The 25,693-nt window shown below is 42.7% G+C and overlaps 1 protein-coding gene across 1 annotated transcript in view; it reads left to right on the top strand.

The window, feature by feature from the left end:
- Nucleotides 1-9,564, top strand: part of LOC138830257 (uncharacterized) — a 33,369-nt gene extending 23,805 nt beyond the window's left edge. The window contains exons 5-8 of the mRNA XM_070026662.1: nt 187-297; nt 4,929-5,035; nt 6,415-6,505; nt 8,907-9,564. Coding sequence (XP_069882763.1) covers nt 187-297; nt 4,929-5,035; nt 6,415-6,505; nt 8,907-9,023 — 426 coding nt within the window. The 3' untranslated portion in view covers nt 9,024-9,564. The remainder of the gene's footprint in view (nt 1-186; nt 298-4,928; nt 5,036-6,414; nt 6,506-8,906) is intronic.
- The last annotated feature ends 16,129 nt before the right edge of the window (nt 9,565-25,693 follow it).

Raw genomic sequence — 25,693 nt, 5'->3', positions numbered from 1 at the left:
ATAAGTTTTACATAATCAAGATGTTTCATTTTATATTTACTTCATTGGACTTTTCTTACATTTGATTTTTTTATTTTGTGTCTGCTTTTTTTTTCTTTTTTTGAAGTTTGACTTTTAAATTCTAGTAGAAATAAATACACTTCAGAGTTAATTGATTTACATCAAAATATATTTTCCTGTTTTTAGGGTTACCTTTACAGTTCAGCTATACAGCTCTACGGAGTAGAATTGAATGGAGACTTTTGCCAATTGCAGGAAATGGTCATTAAAAAATACCAGTTCAGTGACAGAATAAAGGTACGTCAAAATATGTATCATGTTATCCATGTATATCTTTATTTTATTTTATTTTTTGGGGGTCCAGTTGTGGGGCTTGAACTCTGGGCCTGGGCGCTGTCCCTCAGCTCTTCAGCTCAGGGCTAGCACTCTACCACTTGAGCCACAGTGCCACTTCCGGCTTTTTTTTCCTTTTTGCTTGTGTGATGCTGAGGAATCGAACCCAGGGCCTCATGCATGCAAGGCAAGCGCTCTACCACTGAGCCACCTTCCCAGCCCTATCCATGTATATCTTAACTGAACTCAAGCCCTTCTGCATTGCTTTTTAACTTGTTCTGGGTGGTTGTGTAGAAACAGACCAAGTTGGCTTTAATTTTTTTTTTTTTTTTTTGTCGGTTGTAGGGCTTGAACTCTGGGCCTGGGCACTGTCCCTGAGCTCTTCAGCTCAAGGCAAGTGTTCTACCACTTGAGCCACAGCACCACTTCCAGTTTTTTGGTGGTTTATTGGAGATGAAAGTCTCAAGGACTTTCCTGTCCAAGCTGGCTTTGAACTGTGATCCTCAGATCTCAGCCTCCTGAGTAGCTAGGATTATAGGCGGGAGCCACCAGAACATGGCCTTGGCTTTAATATTTTAAAACACTAGTAAAACTGAAGTGTTCTAATTTTATCACTCATATGTTTCTTCCTCGCTAAATTTATTAGAAAGTAGAATTTTTTTCTCAGTTTTGTCCATAGTTTTGATAGCAACATTTTTTTAATCTCTAGAAATTGGCTAATAATTTATTTCATTAAATTGTAAATTTTGAGAATATTAAAAAGGGTTATGTAACACTAACACATAACTTCTTTATCTAAGCTTACAGAAGCTATTGTGGATACTACAGAATAGTAGTAGTTCATGAAGGATGATGCCTTGGGTTAGGTTTTCTTTTTCTGCTATAAAGAAGAAAAAAATTTAAACCACACAAACAGAAATTTAATTTATTAATGTAAAAGTCCTGTTGTTTGGGGCTGGGAAGGTGTCTCCATGGTAGAGTGCTTGCCTTGCATGGATGAGGTCCTGGGTTCCATTCCTCAGCACCACATAAGCAGAAAAAGCCAGAAGTGGCATTGGCTCAAGTGGTAGAGCGCTAGCCTTGAGTTGAAGAGCTGTGGGACAGTGCCCAGGCCCAGAGTTCAGGCCCCATGACCAACAAAAAGAAAAAAAAGAAGTCCTGTCCTTTCACTAAGAATCTATTACTTGTGATGATGACACAGAGTACTAGCTACCTCTAATGTTAAGGGCAATCTAATCTGGAAAGACAGCCCAGTAGGATATTTTTTTTGTCGGTCATGGGGCTTGAATTCTGCCTGGGTGCTGTCCTTCAGCTCTTCAGCTCAAGGCTAGCACTCTACCACTTGAGCCATGGCGCCACTTCCAGTTTTCTGGTGGTTTATGGAGATAAGAGTCTTTATAGACTTTTCGGTCCCAGCTGGCTTTTGAGCTTGATCCTCAGATCGCAGCATCCTGAGTAGTTAGGATTATAGACATGAGCCACCAGCACCAGGCCCAGTAGTATATTTTTTTTAATATATTTTTATTGTGAAAATACTGTACAGAGGGTTTACAATTACATGAGTAAGATAATGAGCACATATCTTACCAAGCATTGTAGCCTCCTGCTTTGTTTCCCCTTCCCATCCCTTCGTATCCTCCCCCCACCCAGGCCCTTCCCCCCAAGTTGTAAAGTTCATTTTTGGACATAACGACTTGTACATCTCATTGTTGCAATGGGTCCTCCTGTATCCCTGTTTTAACAGTTTGTTTTTTCCCTTCCCCTCCACATATACCAACATCATATATAGTGAAACAGGGGTTATACCATGGGGGAGGGACATACAAGGCAACAAAGACATAATCTTATAAATATGTCCAGTAGTATATTTTTAAAAGAGGATCTAACCTTCTCCATTTTTTTTTTGGGGGGTCCGGTCGTGAGGCCTGAACTCTGGGCCTGGGCACTGTCCCTCAGCTCTTCAGCTCAAGGCTAGCGCTCTACCACTTGAGCCACAGCACCACTTCCGGCTTTTTTCTTTTTGCTTATGTGGTGCTGAGGAATCGAACCCAGGGCCTCAGGCATGCAAGGCAAGCACTCTACCACTGAGCCACCTTCCCAGCCCCTAACCTTCCCCAATTTTTATGGTAATGTATAATAATCTTTTTTTTCCTTCTTTATTTTTTTCTTGGTCAGTTGTGGGGCTTGAACTCTGGGCCTGAGTGCTGTCCCTGAACTCTTCAGCTCAAGGCTAGCATTCTACCACTTGAGCCACAGCGCCACTTCCTGCCTTTTCTGTTTATGTGGTGCTGGGAGTTCAAATCCAGGGCCTCATGCATGCGAGGCAAGCACTCTACCACTGAGCCACATTTTTTTCTGTGGGGAGGGGTAGGTCATGGGGCTTGAACTCTGGGCCTGGGCGCTGTCCCTCAGCTCTTCAGCTCAAGGCTAGTGCACTACCACTTGAGCCACAGCACCACTTCTGGCTTTTTCTGTTATTGTGGTGCTAAGGAATCGAACCCAGGGCCTCATGCGTGCAAGCCACCTTCCCAGCCCTGTGGCTTATAATTTCTATGGTCACCAGCAGCCTGTGATGGATTATGAAACTCCTTTTCTCTACTTCTGTGATAGGAATAGCTCAGGACCTTACACATTTTAAAGAACTACTCTTCCACTGAACTATAGAGCCCCTAAAAAACTTCCTCGTGTGCCATCCTATAACTATTGGAACTCTCTTCTTTCCTTCCCTTCTCACCTGGTTTTTGCTTACTCTCTCTTTTTTCCCCAGTCCTGGGCTTGAACTCTCAATGTCTTCTTTCTTTCTTTCTTCCTTCCTTCCTTCCTTCTTTCCTTCCTTCCTTCCTTCCTTCCTTCCTTCCTTCCTTCCTTCCTTCCTTCCTTCCTTCCTTCCTTTCTTCCTTCCTTTCTTTCTTTCTTTCTTTCTTTCTTTCTTTCTTTCTTTCTTTCTTTCTTTCTTTCTTTCTTTCTTTCTTTTTTGTCAGTTGTGGGTCTTGAACTCTGGGCCTGGGTACTGACCCTGAGCTCTTCAGCTCATGCTAGCACTCTACCTCTTGAGTCACAGAGCCACTTCCGGCTTTTGCTATTTATGTGGTACTCAGGAATTGAACCCAGGGCTTCATGCATTCAAGACAAGCACTGTACCATCTTCCCAGCCCCTCTCAGTGTCTTTTGCTAAAGGTTAGTACTCTACCACTTAAGCCACACAGTCACTTCCAGCTTTTTCTGTGTATGTGGTACTGAGGAATTGAACCCAGGGCTTCATACGTGTTAGGCAAGCATTCTACCACTGAGCCACATTCCCAACCCTTCTTGGCATTTTTATAGAGTTAATTATGTATAATAGCTTTCCATTCCATTACTAGATTGTAATATATTTGAGAGCATATATTTTGTGTCTCATTTATGGTAGTTTCTATCTCCCTACATTGTATCTTGCACATAGGAGATACTCAGTAAATGTTGGGAAAATTGGCTGGAAGTGTGGCTCAAGAAGCAGAGTTTCTGTCAAACAGCTGCCAAGCCCTAAGTGGAAACCCCAGGACTGACTCCCTAGAAAAAGAGGTGGGGACTGGGAAGGTGGCTCAGTGGTAGAGTACTTGCCTCACATGCCTGAGACCCTGGATTCAATTCCTCAGCACCAATAAACAGAAAAAAGCAGAAAGTGGCACTGTGGCTCAAGTGGTAGGGCATTAGTCTAGAGATGAAAAGCTGAGGGACAGCGCCCAGCGCCCATGACCGACAAAAAAAAAAAAGAAGTTGATTACATTGTTTTTTTTGTTTTTTGGTTTTTTTTTTTTGTCCCATGGCCTCTGCACTGTCAGCATTCCTTAGGGTTTTCTTAACTTAGAGAGGACACTTCTTGGCTGCCACAATGAATTAAACCATCTGATTCTTTTTTACCCAGGCAGTGTGATGATGGCTGGAGTTCAAATCGATTGAATAGGGATTGAAGAAGTAGGGGAACTGTGAGAAGTAGGATGAACATGTCTAATTAACATCTAGACTCCATTTTATTTATGAAGGAAACCCACCATCTAAGAGTACAAACCTAACTGGTGGTATGATTTGAAACTAGGTCTTTTGACTCTTACAACTGTGATAGAAATAGAGTAGAAAGGGGCTGGGAAGGTGGTTCAGTGGTAGAGGGCTTGCCTTGCATGCATGAGGCCCTGGGTTCGATTCCTCAGCACCACATAAGCAAAAAGATAAAAGCCAGAAGTGGTGCTGTGGCTCAAGTGGTAGAGCGCTAGCCTTGAGCTGAAGAGCTGAGGGCCAGCGCCCAGGCCCAGAGTTCAGGTCCCACGACCGGACCCCAAAAAAAAAAAACATAGAATAGAAAATCTCTGAACTGAGAGTTCAAAGAACATTTATGAAATAAAAGGAAAAACATATGATTCAATAAATATTCCATACAAAACAATCAAATCTTAGCAGATTTCTATGTTTTACTATATGGAAAGTAACTCCTGTGGGAATCCCGTAGCCTGCTCTTGCCCACAATCAGAAGTGTGGACCACTCATGGTACTTCTCCACACTGAGCAGGACCTCGTTCTTATATGGCACCCTTCTCTCACATGAACTCATTCTTCTGTAGGTGCTTCATGCAGACATCTGTACCCAGGGCTCACTTCTGCAAAATGCTGATGTCATCATCATGAATAACGTCTTTGAATATTTTCTTAATGAGGCACAACAAGTCAGGTATGTTAGTTTTCCCATAAGAAATCCATTACAAAAATATATCCTAAGCCATGCACTGGTGGTTCACGTCTGTAATCCCAGCTACTCAGGAAACTGAGATCTGAGGATCGCAATTCAAAACCAGCCTGGGCAGGAAGTATGTAAGACTCTTATTTCCAATAAACCACCAGGAAATAAGAAGTAGTGCTGTAGCTCAAGTGGTAGAGTGCTCGCCTTGAGCTGAAGAGCTCAGGGACAGTGCCCAGGCCCAGAGTTCACTGACCCCCCCCCCACCCCCCCCCCCAAAAAAAATATATATCCTAGCTCTGGGCTCTGGTGGCTCTCACCTGTAATCCTTGCTACTCACGAGGCTGAGAGCTGAGGGTTAAGGTTCAAAGCCAACCCAGGCAGGAAAGTCTCTGAGACTTTATTTCCAGTTAACCACCAGAAAACTGGAAGAAGAGCTGTGGCTCACTAGCCTTCAGCAAAAGTGCTCAAGGACTGTGCCTAGGTCCTGAATTCAAGCCCCATGACTGACAAAAAGAAAGAAAAATCCAACAAGGTATGTAAGAAATGTTTCCAAATTAAACTTTTTTAAGCCTTAACTATGAGATTTATTTTATTAAGGAAACATGTTTTATATATTAGGCAAAAATTTTATATATACTTTTTTTTTTATGGGGATACTGAGGATTGAACCCAGGGCCTTGTGCTTGCAAGGCATTTGTTCTACCACTTGAGTCACACTTCTAGCCACAAGGCAAAACATTTTTTTTTTTGGTCGGTTGTGGGGCTTGAACTCTGGGCCTGGGCACTGTCTCTGAGCTTTTCTCAGAGACAAGGTTAGTGCTCTACTACTTGGAGCCACAGCTCTACTTCAGGTTTTCTGGTGGTTAATTGGAGATAAGAGTCTCACGGACTTTCCTTTGGATCTGGCTTTGAACTATGATCCTCAGATCTCAGCCTCCTGAGTAGCTAGGATTACAGGCATGAGCCACAGGCACCCAGCTTGTGTAGATAAGTTTTCAACTCCTTTGGGTAAATCTCAAGGAGCACAATACCTGGATTGCATGGTAAGCATGTTTTTAGTTTTAGTAGCAATTACCTGACCACTGGAACTGTAGTTTACAGACTGAGTACTTGTTCAACATGCTCAAGGCCTGTGGTCAGACCCAAGCACTACAAAGAAACAAAACAAACAAGCCTGCTATCTTCCAAATGACTGCATCTTTCTGCATTCCTACTAGTCATGAATGAGTTTCTTTTGTTCTACCTCTTTACCAGCATTTAGTGTTTTTAGTGGTTTCAATTTTGTCCATTCTAGTAGATGGGTAGTAATAGCTTATTATTGTTCTCTAATGTATGTTTTTGTTTTTGTTTTTGTTTTTAACGTATTGTAGTGCCTGGGAATATATCAGCCACAACGTAAGGAAAAAAGGATCATTATTAGTGACAGTACCAAGTCTTGAAGATTCTCTTTCAGGTCTTCAAGTATGTAAGCCACTTTTTAAAAATTAGTATATAATAACTATACAAAATTTCGTTCTGTTTTTCCATACATGTGTGTCTTGAACCATGATTCTTCCAATCTCAGCCTCCCACGTAGCTTGGGATGACAGACATACATGACTGTGTCTAGCTGTGGGTTAAAAAGGTTTTATGGCTGGGAATGTGGCTTAGTGATAGAGTGCTTGCATAGCATGCATGAAGCTCTGGGTTTGATTCCTTAGTACCATAAAATCAGAAAAAGCCAGAAGTGAGTCTGTGGCTCAAGTGGTAGAATGTTACCTTGAGTACAGAGAGGCTCAAAGACAGAGCCCAAGTTCTAAGTTCAAGCCCCAGGACTAGCAAAAAAAAAGGGGGGGGGCTTGTGAATTTTTCTGCCCTGACTAGCATTGAATCACAGTCCTCTCTTTCTCAGACTTCTACATAGGGGTAGAGAAGCATTAGTCACTAGTGCCCAGCATACTTTTCTAGCACTTTCATTGCCAAAGTTCTTTGCTGCTGCTTTTTTTTTCTTCTGTTACTGGTGTTTGCACTACAGGCCTCACACTTGTTAGGCAGGTGCTGTGCCACAGAGTCATACCTCCAGACCTTTTTAGAACTGGTTAATTTTGAGTTAGGGTCTCACTTTCTACCCAGATGCACACCTCATCTACCACCCACCTATTTTAAGCTTCCTTGTTGGTTCTGGGATGACAGACAGACACCATTGCATCTAGCTTCCCTCTGTTAAGATGGAGTCTCACAGAGTTTTCTGCCCAGCCTGGCCTCAAACCATGATCTTCCAATTGCCAAGTTGGCTGTATTACAGGGGTAAGCCACTGGTACCAGTATTGACCAATATTATTGCTTAACTATAGATTTTTGGTTTATTTCCTGATCTCAAAAGTCCTGAAATATATATGTATATGTATATATGTATGTATTTATTTGTAATTTTTTAATTTTTATTTTTTTGTCGGTCATGGGGCCTGAACTCTGGGCCTGGACGCTGTCCCTGAGCTCTTCATCTCAAGGCTAGTGCTCTACCACTTGAACTACAACACCACTTCTGACTTTTTCCACTTACATGGTGCTGAGGAATCAAACCCAGGGCCTCATGCATGCAAGGCAAGCACTCTACCACTGAGCCACCTTCCCAGCCCCTGAAATGTATTTCACATCTAAATATAGATTGAGTCCCTTGCTTCTCAACTTTTTAAATTAGGTGGCAATAGTTTTAAGTTACCAAACACTAGCCGGGATTGGGAATTTAGCTCAGTGGAAGAGCATTTGCCTGGCAAGTGCAAGCACTGAGTTTGGTCCTCAGCTCTAGGGAGAAAAAAAAGTAAGGAAAAAAACAAGACAACCAACACTAGTGAATATATCTGTAAGAGACATAACACCATATCATATCCAGGAGTAGTAGACCACGCATTTAGTTCCAGCTTTGTGAGAGATCTCATATCTCTTTTGCACAAAATTCAAGACCAGCCTAGGTAACACAGAGAGAGAGAGAGAGAGAGAGAGAGAGAGAGAGAGAGAGAGAGAGAGAGACCCCTTTCTCAAAACAAAAAGCTAAAATACTTTTTAAAATATCCAGTGTGATAGCTAATCCCTATAATTTTAGCTGTTTTAGAAGTAGAGATTAAGAGGATCACTGGTTGAAGCCAGCCCAGGCAAAAAATAGGGACCCTATTTTAACCAATAAGCTGAGCATAATGTTACACACCAGTCATTCCAGCTATATGGAAGATATAAATAGGAGGATCAGGCCATCCAAGAGTTTTCCCTATTTGGAATAATAACTAAAGCAAAACCGTTATTTATTGTGTCTCCCATTTGTGTGGAGTAATTTAGTGGTTTTTCACTTGCTAGAATAACAGCTTTCATACTAAATACATAAATCTTTCCAAACAACCATTCGAAATGGCTTAATATTTTTAAAAAGCCATAATCTTTAAAACGAGTCTACGTAAATTCTTGATAACTATATTTTTTTCCTCCTCAAGAGAGCTTTCTGTGCCGTGGTGCCTCAGTTTCTGTGGCAGGGATTTGTGTTTGTGGGGGGATGGGTCTCATGAAGGCTGTTCCCACCACTACTGGGGATCTCTGAACAGCCATGCTGTGTTTTCTGTGTACTCCCATTGTTGTTTTAGTCCACTGTTGTTTAAGCCTGATGCACTTATTTCACTCTACCTACTACATGAAAATAATTATTCTATATTTGATTCTTTCGAGTTCTAAAATCAGAATAAACCTGCCATGTAGTACAATTCAAAAGTATTTATGTGGCTCCACAGAATAAAATCTACAATGTCAAGTCCTGTGATAGGATGGCTTTAGGAAATTCCAGACAGTGGCTCATTGTGCAGTTTTCAATGTTTGTTTGTTTTCTTCTCTTTCCCAGACCAATATAGAGTTATCCCTCTGGGTTGAAGAGGTACCACTGAACTATGAGGTATACCCACAAAAGGATATTGACAGAGAAGCCCTGGAACAAATTCATTTATATAAGATTCTCTAGCTCTAAAGCAATCCCATCTACCTACTACAGTGTTGCATTGAGTGTATTACAAAGTAATGAGGAGACATGCCAGTATCCTACTACAAACTTTTCTGTATATTCTCTTTATACTTTGTATATGATTGCATAGTTTTATATGTATATACATACATATGGATGCTTGTGTAGGTACATATACAACTCTGTTCTACTTTGTATGATAACATAATTAAAATATTTATTTGGGGCTGGGAAGGTGGCTCAGTGGTAGAGCGCTTGCCTTGCATGCCTGAGGCCCTGGGTTCGATTCCTGAGCACCACATAAGCAAAAAGAAAAAAGCCAGAAGTGGCGCTGTGGCTCAAATGGTAGAGCGCTAGCCTTGAGCTGAAGAGCTGAGGGACAGCACCCCAGGCCCAGAGTTCAGGCCCCACGACCGGACCCCCCAAAAAAAAATTAAAAAAATATTTATTTGAAGTTTGTTTTTACTTTTGTTCTGTTAGAAACAAAACTGTGTCGGTCTTGACTCATAAAAAAATAAGACACTCAAAAAGCCTAGAAGTAGTTTTCTTTCGTGAGAAGAAGGACAGGTTATTCTGTATCCTATTATTGTATCTGTTCCATAAATTCCTTACAGCATAATCTGAAAAGACTAAGATAAGGCTGAAATTGTAAAACCTACAATTCTTCACTGAGCCTGAGCTCTGCTCTCTTTTCCTTTCTTTCTTTTTCTTTCTTCTTTTCGTTTCTTTTTTCTTCCTTCCTTCCCTTCCTTCCCTCCTTTGCTTCCTTCCTTCCTTCCTTTCTTTCTTTCTTTCTTTCTTTCTTTCTTTCTTTCTTTCTTTCTTTCTTTCTTTCTTTCTTTTTATTTCCTTTCTTTTTAGTGGTACTAGGGTTTAAATTCTGGGCCTTCTACTTTAGCCATGGCCTATAGCTCCCCACTTTTTAATAATGACTTTGTGTGTGTGTGTGTGTGTGTGTGTGTGTATTTACATGTTTTTGAGACATAGTCAAACCCTCAAGTTCAAGACCAGTGTAGGCAATATAACAAGACCTTATCTGAAAAAAATAAATTCCAAGAGGTGTATACAATATACTTTGCATCATCATGTGTTTATGAAAAAGAATTTGAGTTAGCGCCTGTGGCTCACCCTTGTAATCCTAGCTGTCCAGAAGGGTAAGACCTGGAGGTTCTAGGTTCAAAGCCAACCTAAGTTAAAAAAACAAACTGAAAAACTCACTAGAGTGGGTGTGGGTGTGGGTGGGTGTGCACACTCGCGTGCACCAGTACTAAGGCCTGAACTCAGGACCTCTCTTTCTCTCTTTGCATGGCTTTTTCACTCAGAGCTGACACACTACCACTTGAGCCATATGTCCAGTTCCAGTGCATGTAAGTTATGCTTAGATAACCACCACCAGTGGCTCACTCCTATAATAATCCTGGCTGCTCAGGAGGCTGAGATCTAAGAAGAGACGGAAATGGTAAAATCTGCTGCTCCACACTGAGCCTGAGCTCTGTTTTCTCTTTTCTTTTCTTTTCTTTTTTTTCTTTCTTTTTTTTTTTTTTTTTTTTTTGTTGTTGTTCTTGGGGGTTTAAATTCAGGATCTCGCTTTTGCTTAATAGGCACTATTCTGCCACTTGAGCCATGGCTTAGGGTGATCATGGTTAAAAGCCAGCCTGGGCAAGAAATCCATGAGACTCTTTTTTTTTTTTTTTTTAGTCCACCGTGGGGCTTGAACTCTGGGCCTGGGCGCTGTCCCCCAGCTCTTCAGCTCAAGGCTAGTGCTCTACCACTTGAGCTACAGCGCCACTTCCGGTTTTCTGGTGGTTTATTGGAGATAGGAGTCTTACAGTCTCTCCTGCCCGGGCTGGCTTTGAACTTCAATCCTCAGATCTCAGCCTCCTGAGTAGCTAGGATTACAGGCTGAGCCACCGCTCCGAGAGACTCTTATCTCCAATTAACTACCAAAATAACCAGAAGTGGGACTATGGGTCAAGTGGAAGACATCAGCCTTGAGCAAAAAGATAAGGGACAGTGCTCATGCCCAGAGTTCAAGCTCTAGCATACACAAAGAAAGAAGTGAACCATGACATCAACTCAGAATGGAGGAAAGATGAAGGACACAGCATATTTAGGAATGTTTGAGAATGTCTGGAGAATACATAAATCCAGAACTGATTAGAATTTTAATTGCATTTATTTCCAGGTGCCAGTGGCTCATGCCTATAATCCTTGCTACTCAAGAGGCTGCAATATGAGAATTGTGGTTCTAAGCCAGCCTAGGCAGTAAAATCCATGGCATTCTTTTTTTTTTTTTTTTTTTTTTTTTTTTGTCGGCCGTGGGGCTTGAACTCTGGGCCTGGGCGCTGTCCCTCAGCTCTTCAGCTCAAGGCAAGCGCTCTACCACTTGAGCTACAGCGCCACTTCCGGTTTTCTGGTGGTTTATTGGAGATAGGAGTCTCACGGTCTCTCCTGCCCGGGCTGGCTTTGAACCATGATCCTCAGATCTCAGCCTCCTGAGTAGCTAGGATTACAGGCGTGAGCCACCAGCGCCTGGCAAATCCATGGCATTCTTATCTCTGATTAACCACCAAAAAGCTTTAGTAAAAGAAAAATAAGAGCAGTTAGTGAAGCTGTAGCTCAAGTGGTAGAGTACTAGCCTTGAGCAAAAGAGCTCAGGGACAGTACCAAGGCCCTGAGTTCAAGGCCCAAGATTGGCACCAAAAATCTTTTAAATTGCATTTATGAAGAGACTTGAGAAAATCCATAGGACATTATAGAAACTTTCAAGTTAAAGGAAAACAAGAAATCTACTGACTTAACATCTTAAATGTGCAACGTAAGTGAAATACTAGGTTCATAACCAAAATATAATGCCAAAAATCAGACAGACAATAGGTTAAACAGGAACCTGCGAAGGGACACACACATATATAGCATTGAAGAGAAAAGCTTAAAGTTCCACACGTTTTGTGTGTGTGTGTAAATACAGCTGCAGGATAATAAGAATTTTTCTGTTATCTATTTTAGAAAGAATTTGTTCACGGGTTGGGAAGGTGGCTCAGTGGTAGAGAGCTTGCTTTGCATGCATGAGGCTCTAGGTTCGATTCCTCAGCACCACATAAGTAGAAAAAGCTGAAAATGGTACCGTGGCTCAAACCTTGAGCTGAAGAGCTGAGGAACAGTGCCCAGGCCCAAAGTTCAGGCCTCACAACCGACCAAAAAAAAAGAATTTGTTCGTGGAGACAGTATTGATTAAGCAGGCCTTGGAACATGGGCTGTTGCTCACATCCCTAGACATACCAGAGGCCTTAAACAAGCACCCTCTGCTGTACTTTGTCCAGTAGTAATAGAAATTAATCGTGTTTCTTAAGCAAGAGTTCCTAGGTTACATCTATTTTCTACATGAACTAAGTGTTAGATAAACAACATCTTGACAACCACATATGGAAGAGCACATAGACAGGGTACAAATTGGAACTAATATAAGACTTTCTCAAAAGAGAGTTCCAAAGAAAAGTAATACAAAAATCATAATCATGTTAAGGATCCTCATTTCCAACAGTATAAGTTCACTTTAATCCTTGCCAACATCTGATCATCTGGGCAAGTTCTTTAACACTGTTCAGTATTCTGCTCCTTTGAGGGAGAAGGAAAAATAAAAATAGACCCAACATAACTTTCTAGAAAATGAAATTATATTAGAAAACGGAATTCTATTCATAACTTTTTTTGCAGTACTGGGAACTGAATTCAGGACCTCATGCTTGCTAGATAGAAGCTCTGCTGCTGAGCCACACATCAGTCCTTTTTTGTTTTTGTTTTTTCTGTGCCATTACTGTTTGAACTTAGGGCCTACCAAGCATGCTATCTTTTCTTTTTTTTTGGGGGGGGGGTCCAGTCGTGTGGCCTGACTCTGGGCCTGGGCACTGTCCCTCGGCTCTTCAGCTCAAGGCTAGTGCTCTACCACTTGAGCCACAGCACCACTTCTGGCCTTTTTTCTTTTTGCTTATGTGGTGCTGAGGAATCGAACCCAGGGCCTCAGGCATGCAAGGCAAGTGCTCTACCACGGAGCCATCTTCCCAGCCCCATGCTATCTTTTCTTGCTCAAGGCTAATAGTCTTTCCACTTGAGCCATAGCTCCACTTCCTATTTTTTGCTAGTTAATTGGATATAAGCTTATCATAGATTTTTCTGCTGGGGTTAACTTTGAACCACTTTCCTTAGATATCAGTCTCCTGAATAACTAGGTTTACATACATGTTATCCCTGCCCAGCTGCACTTGGTATGTTTGACATTGGGTCTCACTTCTTGACCAGCCTTATACCAGGCTTCCCCTCCTAATTTAGATTGACAGGCACTTTACACTATATCTAGCTATTGTTCCAGAAGAGATCTTGTAAACTATTTTTCTCCTAACCTAGCCTTGCCTCCATCTCCTCTATGGCAGCCAGCCAAATAGCTATGATTACAACACGAGCCACCAGCACCTGGCTCAATTCTTTTCTAAGAAGAAAAAAGGTGGAAGTTGTGACATTGTCAAAAAAAAAAAAATGTACTCGTTACCTGACTTACAGAACTGTAACCCTTCTGTATTCACCTTTATCATAATAATTTTTAAAAATTGTTAAAGAAAAAAGTATGTAAATCTCAACTGTATCATGACAAAAAAAAAAAAAAGGCTGGGAAGGTGACTCAGTAGTAGAGTGCTTGTCTTGCATGCCTGAGGCCCTGGGTTCGATTCCTCAGCACCAGATAAACAGAAAAGGCCAGGAGTACTGTGGTAGAGGTCTAGCGTTGAGCTGAAGAGCTGTGGGACAGAGCCCAGGCCCAGAGTTCAAGACCCACAACTGACAAAATAAATAAACATTTAAAAAGAAAAAAATATATGTAAATCTTAACTGTATCATGACAAAGAAAGGGGCGGGGGGGGGGGGGGGAGCTGGGAATGTGGCTCAGTGGTAGTGGTAGAGTGCTTACTTAGCCTGCATGAAATCCTGGGTTCCATTCCTCAGTTACCACATAAACAGAAAAAGCTGGAAGTGGTGCTGTGGCATAAGTGGTAGAGTACTAACCTTGAGCAAAAAAGTGCAGGTACAGTGCTGAGGCCCTGAGTTCAAGCCCCAGGACGGGCAAAAAACAACAACAACAACAACAAAAAACGGAAGCCAGTAGATCATACATTATCCTAGCAACTGAGGAGGCTGAGATTTGAGAATTGCAATTCAAAGCCAGACCAGGCAGAAAAGTCCCTTAAATTCTTAATTCCAATTAACCTTCAAAAAGCTGTAAGTAGAAGTTTGGCTCAAGTGCTGGAGCACAAACAAGCTTTGAGCAAAAACAAAACAAAAAAAAAAAAAAACAAGGGAGCTGGGAGGTTAGTAGCTCAAGCCTGTAATCCTAGCTACTCAAGGCTAAAATCTGAGGATCACAGTTCATTTCATAGCCTGCCCTGAGAAGTCAGAGACTCTTAATCTCTCATAAACTACTCAGAAAAAGCCAGAAGTGGAGCTGTGGCTCCAGTGGTAGATCACTAACCTTGAGCAAAATGAACTCTGGGATTGTGCCTAGGCCCTAAATTCAAGCCCCAGGACCAGTACACACACACACACACACACACACACACACACACACACACACACACACACACACACACACACCCCAGGACCAGTACACACACACACACACACACACACACACACACACACACACACACACGAAGCTAAGGGAGAGTGGGAGTTCAAGCCTCAATGCCAGCACATGAATACAACATGTATACATGCATACATACATACACGGATTGGGACATAGTAGAGCACACAGCTATTGTGAATCATTCTATAATAGCTTTCAGAGAGAGAGAAACAAATGAGAATTGGTGGCTCAGGCTTGTAATCCTAGCTACTTAAGAGGCTGAGACTTGGAGGCCAACCTGGGCAGAAAAATCCACCAGGCTCCATTTCCAATTAGAAAAAATGAGGGCTGGGAATATGACTTAGTGATAGATTGCTTGCCTAGCATGCATGAAGCCCTGGATTTGATTCCTCAGTACCATATAAACAGAAGCCAGAAGTGGTGCTGTGGTAGAGTGCTAGCCTTCAGCAAAAGAAGCTCAGGGACAATACTAAGTCCCTGAATTCAAGCCCCAGGGCAGGCCAAAAAAATCCAATTAGAAAAAATGAAATAAAACAAGATTAGACGTGTGGCACAGTGGTGGTGCCAGCATTGGGCAAGAAAGCTGGCTTCAAGCCCACTTACCCCACCTCCAGCCCCACACGACCCCCGTACCCAGAAGAAAAAAGTCGAACAGTTAGAAAATGGCAGAGCCAGAAGAGTCAAACTTTTTATATCCAAACTTCAAAGACAATGCTCTTTTGTTGTGCTGCTTTACACTTTTTTTTTTTTTCCGTCTGTCGTGGGGCTTGAACTCTGGGCCTGGGCGTTCTCCCTCATCTCTTCAGCTCAAAGAGAGCGCTCTACCACTTGAGCCACAGTGCCACTTCCGGGTTTTCTAGTGGTTTATTGGAGATAAGAGTCTCACAGGGCTGGGAAGGTGGCTCATGGGCTGGGAAGGTGGCTCAGTGGTAGAGCGCTTGCCTTGCATGCCTGAGGCCCTGGGTTCGATTCCTCAGCACCACATAAACAGAAAAAGCCAGAAGTGGCGCTGTGGTTCAAGCAGTAGAGCGCTAGCCTTGAGCTGAAGAGCTGAGGGACAGCGCCTAGGCCCAGAGTTCAGATCCACGACCGGCAAAAAAAAAAAAAAAAAAAAGTCTCACAGACTTTCCTGCCTGGGCGGCTTTGAACTGTGATCCTCAGATCTTAGCCTCCTGAGTAGCTAGGATTATAGGCGTGAGCCACCGGTGCCCGGCTTGCTTTACACTTTTTAACTTTATTGCCTAATAATAACCACCAAAGCAAGATTTCTAGTAGACATCTGCTTTCATTGCATTTGGATTCCTCATCAAATATCAGAGTTGTTCAGTAATTATCAAACATGTGCTACAACTATGATTTATAGATCTGTTACATGCGTAAGCCAAGAAAAATGGGCCATTTTACCAGCCCCCAACATGACAAATATTGTAATTGGTATTAATACTATTAATCTAATCTGCTATCCTAAAAGGTATGCCTTTTTTGTTGTTTTTGTGCCTTTTTAGTTTTGGTTTGTTTGGTTGTTTTTTGAGATAGGGAAACTGACTCCAAACTCCCAAACTCCTCAAGTGATCCTCTGACCTCAGCCTCCTGAGTAGCTGAGACTTCAGGCTCAGACTACTGTGCTTGACTCCAAAATTACTAATGTGATCTTTGGTCTACATCGATAGTAAGTCTGAAACCTGGCATGGTGTCTCATGTCTATAATCCTAGCTATCCAGGAGGCTGAGATCTGAGGATCACGATTTGAAGCCATCTGGGCAGGAAAGTCCATGAAATTTATCTTTAATTAACCACCAAAACTGCCAGAGCTATGGATCATGTGGTAGAGCACTAGCCTTGAGCAAAAATACCTCAGGGACAGCCCTCAGGCCCTGAGTTCAAGCCTCAGAACTGGGGAGGGAAGAAAGTAGGGAATGAAGAAAAAAAGAAGTCAGTATGGTTTCTTTTTTTGGGGGTCTGGTTGTGGGGCCTGAACTCTGGGCCTGGGCACTATCCCTCAGCTCTTCAGCTCAAGGCTAGTGCTCTAACCACTTGAGCCCCAGTGCCACTTCCTGCTTTTTCTGCTTATGTGGTGCTGAGGAATGGAACCCAGGGCCTCATGCATGCAAGGCAAGCACTCTACCACTGAACCACCTTCCCAGCAGTTTGGTTTTTTCTTTCTTTCTACTAATTTTTTTTTATACACTATGAAATAACGCCTGAACTTTTCATATGCAACTGAAAAAAGATACCCCAGCTTTTGTCTTAAAAGGAGGAAAGGAAAACTGAAAGACCAGAAATAATCTACCTAAGAGAATGACTCAGCTTCTGTTTATTTTCCTTGTAAGACAGATATTATTATTTAGGTCAGACTGCAAGATGTAAATAAAAAGTGATGCTTTCTGTTTGAATAGAAGAATGCAAGGAAGCAGACTTTATTAGAGTTGGAAAATACCTTAGAACAAACAAGCCCAACTCCATTTGCTTACAAAAAAACTATATTTGGAACTTCCTTAAAACATTCTGCATTCTGACATTATAGTACCCATGATTTGTGGGATTAAATAAAGCTTAAATAGTCCCTTAGGTTGATGTTGAAAGTTGCAATCCTGCTATGTTACTATAAGAATCTTAAATGTTTTACTGGTGTCATGGTTCAAATGGTATAGCTCTTGCCTAGCAAACATGAAGCCCTGAAATCAAACCCCAGTGCCACCAAAATATTATAGATAAATATTAATATTTGTATACATTTTAAATGGCACAGGTACTTCTGGAAATAGTTCATCAGCTCCTTAAAATATTAAATGTAGAGTTATTACCTCACCCTCCCAAAGTGCTGGGATTAGAGGCACACATCAAAACATTTGGCTGATAATATCCTTTACTAGCTGGGCACTGGTGGCTCATGCCTGTAATCCTAGCTACTCAGGAGGCTAAGATCTGAGGATCAAAGTTCAAAGCCAGCCTAGGCAGAAAAGTCTGTGAGACCCTTATTGCCAATAAACTACTCTGATAAAGCTGAAAGTAGTACTGTGACTCAAGTGGTAGAGCACTAGCCTTGAGTTGAAGAGCTGGGGGGGGGGGCTGGAAAGGTGGGGGGGGGCTGGGAAGGTGGCTCAGTGGTAGAGTGCTTGCCTTGCATGCATGAGGCCCTGGGTTCGATTCCTCAGCACCACATAAGCAGAAAAAGCTGGAAGTGGCACTTTGGCTCAAGTGATAGGGCACCAGCCTTGAGCTGAAGAGCTGAGGGACAGTGCTCAGGCCCAGAGTTCAGGCCCCAGACCGCCAAAAACAAAACAAAACAAAACAAAAAACAGAAGAGCTGGGTGGGGGACAGCGCCCAGGCCCACAACCTACCAAAAAAAAAAAAAATCAGGTTTTTTGTAGGTTGTGGGGCTTGAACTCTGGGCCTGGGCGCTGTCCCTGAGCTCTTCAGCTCAAAGTGAGCACTCTACCACTTGAGCCACAGCACCACTTCTGGTTTTCTGAGTAGTTTATTGAAGAGTCTCATGGAGTTTCCTGCCTGCACTGGCTTTGAACCTCTACCCTCAGATCTCAGTTCTTGAGTAGCTAGGATTACAGGCATGAGCCACCAATGAGCAGGCCCAAGAAAATGTTTTTAAATAAAACTTGCAAGGTAAAATGTGTCTTCTAGAAATATTAAAAAAAGAAAATCATGTGAGGCTCTGAGTTCAAGCCCTGGTTCCCTCTACACCCCTCAGCTACATCACCCACCCCTCCGCAATAAAAAAGGAAAGAAAAAAAGAAAGCCTTTGGCAGTGGCTCATGCCTGTAATCCTGGCTACTCAGGAGGCTGAGATCTGAGGATCATGATTGGAAGCCAGCCTGGGCAGAAAAGTCAACAAGACTCTACAATTAACCACCAAAAAAAAAAAAAAAGTCAGAAGTGGAGCAGTGGCTCAAGTTAGCCTTAAGTGCACCAGGCTCTGAATTCAATCCTCAGAACCAGCTCAACGAGAGAGACATTGAGAGGGGAGGAGGGGAGAGAGGCAGAGAGGGACAGAGAAGAAACAGAGAGGAGAGAAAGACAGGAGGAGACAGAGAACAAAAGAAGAGAAACCCATATCACCTCAGATGAGTTATTTCACAATTCCAAAACAGAAAAATCATTGGGGAAAAAAAGTTGTGGGAAGATTAAGGCACCTAGTTTTCTTTTGTTTGTTTTTGGGTCCGGTCATGGGGCCTGAACTCTGGGCCTGGGCGCTGTCCCTCAGCTTTTCAGCTCAAGGCTAGCGCTCTACCACTTGAGCCACAGTGCCACTTCTGAATTTTTTCTGCTTATGTGGTGCTGAGGAATCGAACCCAGGGCCTCATGCATGCAAGGCAAGCACTTTACCACTGAGCCACCTTCCCAGCCCAGGCACCTAGTTTTCTTAAAGCAGATACAATTGAAATGGAGTTGTGCCATACTAGGTTTTTTTTGTTTTTTGTTTTTTTTGACTAATCTCTAAAGAGCTTCTTGCAAACATTTGTTTGGGGGATTAAATGAGTCAAGAAGACTACCACTGATGAAAAGAACCACTGCTAGGTATGGTGGCTCACACCTGTAACTCCAGCTACTCTGGACGCAGAGATTAGGAGGATCAGGTTCAAGGCCAGCCTGGGAAAAATGTTCATGCAACTTCATCTCAACAAGTAAGCTACTTTTTTGTTGTTGTTGTTGGTCATGGTGCTTGAACACTGGGCCAGCTCTTCTATTCAAGGCTAGTGTTCTACTGCTTGAGCCACAGCGCCACTTCTGGTTTTCTGGTAGTTTATTGGAGATGAGAGATTCATAGACTATCCTGCTCGGGCTGGCTCTGAACTAAGACCCTCAGATCTCAGCCTCCTGAGTAGCTAGTATTACAGGCGTGAGTCACTGGCACCCAACTGAATCTTTTTTTTTTTTTAATTAAGAATAAGTTAAAACAAATAGGTATAGTGGTTCCTACCTCTATAATCCCAGCTATGAGGAGGCCTAGGTAGGACAAAACAAACCCTATCTGAAAAATTAAAAACAAAAAGGGCTGGCACCATGGTTCAAGTGATAGAGCACTGCCTAGCAAGTGCAAGATCTTGAGTTCAAACCCCAATATTTCTAAATAAATAAGGAAAAGAAGGGAGGGGAGAGGAGAAAAAGGAAGAAAGGAAGGAAGGAAAGAAAAGAAAGGCATAGCAGAATGTTATTAAGAAAAGGCCCTAGGGTTGGGAAGGTAGAATGCTTGCCTTGCATGCATGAGGCCCTGGGTTCGATTCCTCAGCGCCACATAAACACAAAAAGCCAGAAGTGGTGCTGTGGCTCAAGTGGTAGAGCGCTAGCCTTGAGCTGAAGAGCTCAGGGACAGCACCCAGGACCAGAGTTCAAGCCCCATGACTGACCAAAAAAGAAAAAAAAAAAGTGGTCATTGACACTATGTTAAACAGTTCTCTCAGAAAATGAGGGAATTGGCGGGGCATCGGTTGCTCACCCCTGTAATCCTAGCTACTCAGAAGGCTGAGATCTAAGGATCACCGTTCAAAGCCAGCTAGCTCTGGCAGGAAAGTCCGTGAGACTCTAATTTCCAATAAATCAATCACTCAGAGAACCAGAAGTGGCACTGTGGCTTAAGTGGTAAAGCACTTGCCTTGAGCTGAAGAGCTGAGGGACAGTGCCCAGACCGAGTTCAAGCCCCACCACCAACTAAAAAAAAAAAAAAAAAGTAAATGAGGGAAATTTTTTTAATTTTAAAAACAGATGGGAAGGGGCTGGGAAGTTGGCTCAGTGGTAGAGCACTTGCCTTGCATGCATGAGGCCCTGGGTTCGACTCCTCAGCACCACATAAGCAAAAAGAAAAAAGCCCGAAGTGGCGCTGTGGCTCAAGTGGTAGAGCGCTAGCCTTGAGCTGAAGAGCTGAGGGACAGCGCCCAGGCCCAGAGTTCAGGCCCCACGACCGGACCCAAAAAAAAAAAAAAAAAAACAGATGGGGAGAAGAAAGGAAGAGGGGAGAGAAAGAGAAAAGAGAAGCAGAGACAGAGATACTAATCCAGGCCTCTTGTAGATTTCTCTATTTCCATCTCAGAAGTTGGAGATAAAATCATTGCACCAAGTCTCCAAACACACACCCCTCTCTGGGGCTTGAACTCAGGGCTTGAGCTCTGTCCCTTAGCATCTGTGCTCAAGGATAGTGCCCTACCCCTTGAACCACAGTGCAACTTCCAGCTTTTTCTGAGTAGTTTATTGGAGATAAAAGTCTCATGAACTTTCCTGACTGGGCTGGATTTGAACGTGATCCTCAGATGTCAGCCTCCTGAGTAATTAGGATTACAGGCATGAGCCACCAGCACTTGGCTCTTCATATCTTAATCTTTTTGTCTTTACCCATTCCACAGAAAGCCTGTTTTCTAATTTTTAACTCTTTAGTTGTTATAGTTGTTGAGTCTAAAGAGTTGGATTAGAGTTAATCCTCTAAATGTTTATTTCCTTAATCAATTGATTGTGTGTGTGTGTGTGTGTGTGTGTGTGTGTGTGTGTGTGTGTGTGTGTGTGTGTGTGTGCGTGCGCGTGCGCTGGTTCTGGGGTTTGAACTCAATGTCTAGGTGCAGCCCCAATTTTTTTTAGTTTTAGTTTTAGTTTTTTTGACATCCTGGGGCTTGAACTCTGGGTCCAAGCAACTTTTTGCTCAAGGTCAGCATTCTACCACTTGAGACACAGTTCCACTTCCAGCTTTTTCTGGTAGTTAATTCAAGGTAAGAGTCTCACAGCCTTTCCTGCCCTGGGTGGCTTTGAACCATGATCCTAAGAACTCAGCCTCCTAAGTAGCTAGGATTGCAGGCATGAGCCACCAACCAGTGCCTGGCTGTCTAATGTTTTTTGCTTAAGTCTTGTGCTCTGTCATTTGAGCTACAACTCCACTTCTGGCTTTTTGGTCGTTAATTATACACAAGGGTCTCATAGACTGTCCTGACCAGGAAAGTCTGGGCAGCTGGCTTCAAACTGCAATCTTCGGATCTCAGCCTTCTAAAATGACAGGCCCAAGCAAGTATCATTGCTAGATTTTTTTTTTTTTTTTTGGTTGGTTGTGGGGCCTGAACTCGGGGCCTGAACTCGGGGCCTGTGCACTGTCCCTTAGCTCTTCAGCTCAAGGCTAGCACTCTACCACTTGAGCCATAGCACCACTTCTGACTTTTTCTGCTTATGTGGTGCTGAGGAATCAAACCCAGGGCCTCATGTATGTAAGACAAGCTACTCTACCACTGAGCCACCTTCCCAGCCCCATTGCTTGATTTTTTTTTTTTTTTTGGTCCGTTGTGGGGCTTGAACTCTGGGCTTGGGTGCTCTCCTTGTACTCTTCAGCTCAAGGCCAATGCTCTACCACTTGAGCCACAGTGCCACTTCCAGTTTTCTAGTGGTTTATTGGAGATAAGAGTATCATGGACTTTCCTGCCTGGGCTGGCTTTGAACCGTGATCCTCAGATCTCAGCCTCCTGAGTAGTTAGGATTACAGGCGTGAGCCACCTGTGCCTGGCAAAGTTTTAAAGAAGCTGATACAACTAGAGCTTGATTCCTATTTCAGTGATGTGCAAAGTCTGTACTGTCCAGACTAATTTAGGGTAAATAATATATTTTATACTTTTCTAGTCAGTTTCCTTCTTTCTTTCTTCCTTCCTTCCTTCCTTCCTTCCTTCCTTTCTTTCTTTCTTTCTTTTTTTCTTTCTTTCTTTCTTTCTTTCTTTCTCTCTTTCTTTCTTTCTTTTTTCCTTCCTTCCTTCCTTCCTTCCTTTCTTTTTTTTTTTGCAAGTCCTGGGGCTTGAACTCAGGGCACTGTACCTGAGCTTCTTTTGCTCAAGGCTAGCACTGTACCGCTTGAGCCACAGCACCACTTCTGGCTTTTTCTGTTTATGTGGTACTGAGGAATTGAACCCAGGGCTTCATGCATGCTAAGTAAGCACTCTACTACTAAGCCACATTCCTAGCCCAAGTTAGTATAGTCTTCTAACACTTGAGCTACAACTCCTGCTTGGCTTTTTTGTTGGTTAGTTTGGATATGGAGTCTCTCAGACTTTGCTGCCCAGGCTGGCTTTAAACTGCAGTCTTACAGATCTCAGCTACCTGAGTAGTTCAGGATTAAAGGGATGAGACACCAGCACCCGGCTCATTTTTGTTTTAAGTTTAGTTTTTGTTTTTGAGACATACTCTTTCTTCCAAGTCTTGCTATCTTGAACTTCACTATGTGGCCCTGGTTGGCTTCAAACTCTCAATAGTCCTGCTTTGATCTCCTGAGGGATGGAATTACACCATTGTGCCCAACCTCTAGATTTTTTTTTCTTGCTGGTGCTGAGACTTGAACCTTCAGGGCCTGGGCTTTATGCCTGTGCTTCTTTGTGTACAAGGTTAGGGTGCTAGCACTTGAGCCACAGCACCACTTCTGGCTTTTTCTTTTTTTTTTTCTTTTTTTTTTGTCAGTCGGGGGCTTGAACTCTGGGCCTGGGCGCTGTCCCTCAGCTCTTCAGCTCAAGGCGAGCGCTCTACCACTTGAGCTACAGCGCCACTTCCGGTTTTCTGGTGGTTTATTGGAGATAGGAGTCTCACGGTCTTTCCTGCCCGGGCTGGCTTTGAACCGCGATCCTCAGATCTCAGCCTCCTGAGTAGCTAGGATTACAGGCATGAGCCACCAGCGCCCGGCTTCTGGCTTTTTCTGAGTAGTTTATTGGAGATAAGAATCTCAAGGACTTCCCTGACCAAGTTGGCTTCAAACTGCATTCTTAGATCTCCAGTCTCCTGAGTAGTTAGGATAACAGGCATAAGCCACCAGCACCCAGTTTAGAATTATTTTTGACCTATGAACCACAGTATCATTTTGCTGATTTCTATTTGGGTTTGTTTCACTAAAAACTGTATATAGTTTTTTTTTTTTTAAAAAAACAACACCTTAAAAACCTACAAATAGTGAGAAAAAGCTATAAATCATAGTACCATGTTTGTTTTTGTAGAAAGTGTTCTTAGTTCACTTAGCAATCTTTCCATTCCTGACCACAAAAGTCTATAACACCATCTCTGCACACAAAAGCTATTCCATCAAAATGGCTTAGCTGAGTTAGCATTTTTCATTTTTAATTTGCCAGAACTCTTTAATTTGCTAGAACTCTACCACTTGAACAATAGCTTCACTTCTGGCTTTTTTTTTTTTTTTTTTGGAGTTTACTGAAAATAAGAGTCTCATGAACTTTCTTTTTTTTTTTTTCTTTTTCTTTCTATTGGTTGTGGGGCTTGAAATCTGGGCCTGGGCACTGTCCCTCAGCTCTTCAGCTCTAGGCTAGTACTATACCACTTGAGCCACAGTGCCACTTTCAGTTTTCTGATGTTTTATTGGAGATAATTGCTGGCTTTGAACTGCAATCCTCAGATCTCAGCTTCCTGAGTAGCTAGGATTACAGGCATGAGTCACTGGTGCCCAGCTCTCATGAACTTTCTTGCCTGAGCTGGCTTTGAACCACAATGCTCAGATCTCAGCCTCCTGAATAGCTAGGATTACAGGTGTGAGTCAGGTTTCTGAGTTAACTTTTTTTTTTTTGGGGGGGTCCGGTTGTGGGACCTGAACTCTGGGCCTGGGTGCTGGCCCTCAGCTCTTCAGCTCAAGGCTAGCACTCTACCTCTTGAGCCACAGCGCCACTTCCGGCTTTTTTCTTTTTTGCTTATGTGGTGCTGGGGAATCGAACCCAGGGCCTCTTACATTGCAAGGCAAGCGCTCTACCACTGAGCCACCTTCCCAGCCCCCTGAGTTAACATTTTTAGTTGTAGTTTTTCCTCCTTTCTGTAATTTACTGTGGTAACGTGTTTCAATAGGGCTCCTGGTACCTTCCACCTGCTTTAATAGCTTGTGCAATTTCTTCCCCATAAACATGGGCGAGATATTGTTTTTAATTAATAGAAAATGACAATGTGATAAAATGTCATATCTGAGATAGATTGCAAAAGACTGGCTTCCATCTTCCTCTCACTCTGTTGCTCAATTGTTCATTCTGATGATGCAAACTGTCATATTAGAACTCTCCAATGACAGGCCCATGTAGCAAAAGGAGCCAAAAATGACTTCTAATCAACAACCATGGAGGAAAGCATGGTGATGTGGCTCACAACTGTAATCCTAGCTACTCAGGAGGCTGAGATCTGAGGATTACTGTTCAAAGCCAGCCTGGGTGCAAGAATCTGTAAGATTCTTAATCTCTAATTGGCTACCAAAAACCTGAAAGTAGAGCTGTAGCCTTGAACTCAATACAGGCCCACTCTCTAAAAAAAAAAGAAAAGAAAAAAAGAAATGAATATGCATGTGAAAAGATTTATTCTTTACCCAGTTGAGGTAATCATTGCCCAGAAAAAAAAAAAAAAAAACAACTTAGATATTTGCCAAGTGATTGCACCATAATCTTGTTTCTAAATTTAGAGTTACTGTCTACCTGTAGTTCTGCATGGAAGGCATTTGCAAAAGCTCCATAAGATGAAAGACCTGCCCACAGCTCTGTGTCTCCAGTCTACATGTTGTGTTTCACATAACAGGAATGTGACAACCCCAAGCACGAAGTTATTCTTTCTCACTCAGATACCACATGGCAAAGTGGAGTGGCCTGGGCCTCCATCTCCTTCCGGATGAAAATCTGTTACACAACTTCCTGCATGTTTAGAACAAAACAAAGCTTCAAGTAAGAGATGTCATCAGATCTACTGATGAGAACAGGAGATCCTCATCTGTGCTAAAGGGAATGTCATAAAGGTCTTAAGGAATATTTAAATATCTTTCCTAAGCAGTTCAATTTCTAGGAACTTAAGAAAATTAGCTGGAGCTGGGCACTGGTGGCCCACACCTGTAATCCTAGCTACTCAGGAGGCTGAGATCTGAGGATCTCAGTTCAAAGTCAGCCTGGGCAGGAAAATCTGTGATACTCTTATCTCCAATTAACTGCTAGAAAACTAGAAGTGGTGTTGTGGCTCAAGCAGTAGAGGTAGAGAGCTCACTCTGAGCTGAAGAGCTCAGGGACAATGCCTAGGCCCAGAGTTAAAGCCCCACAACTGACA

This window comes from Dipodomys merriami, unplaced genomic scaffold, assembly GCF_024711535.1.
Source record: "Dipodomys merriami isolate MVZ:Mamm:240054 unplaced genomic scaffold, mDipMer1.0.p SCAF_1, whole genome shotgun sequence".
Lineage (NCBI taxonomy): Eukaryota > Metazoa > Chordata > Mammalia > Rodentia > Heteromyidae > Dipodomys > Dipodomys merriami.
Note: the sequence above shows the minus strand (reverse complement) of the source record. Positions and strands in the feature narration are given on the sequence as shown.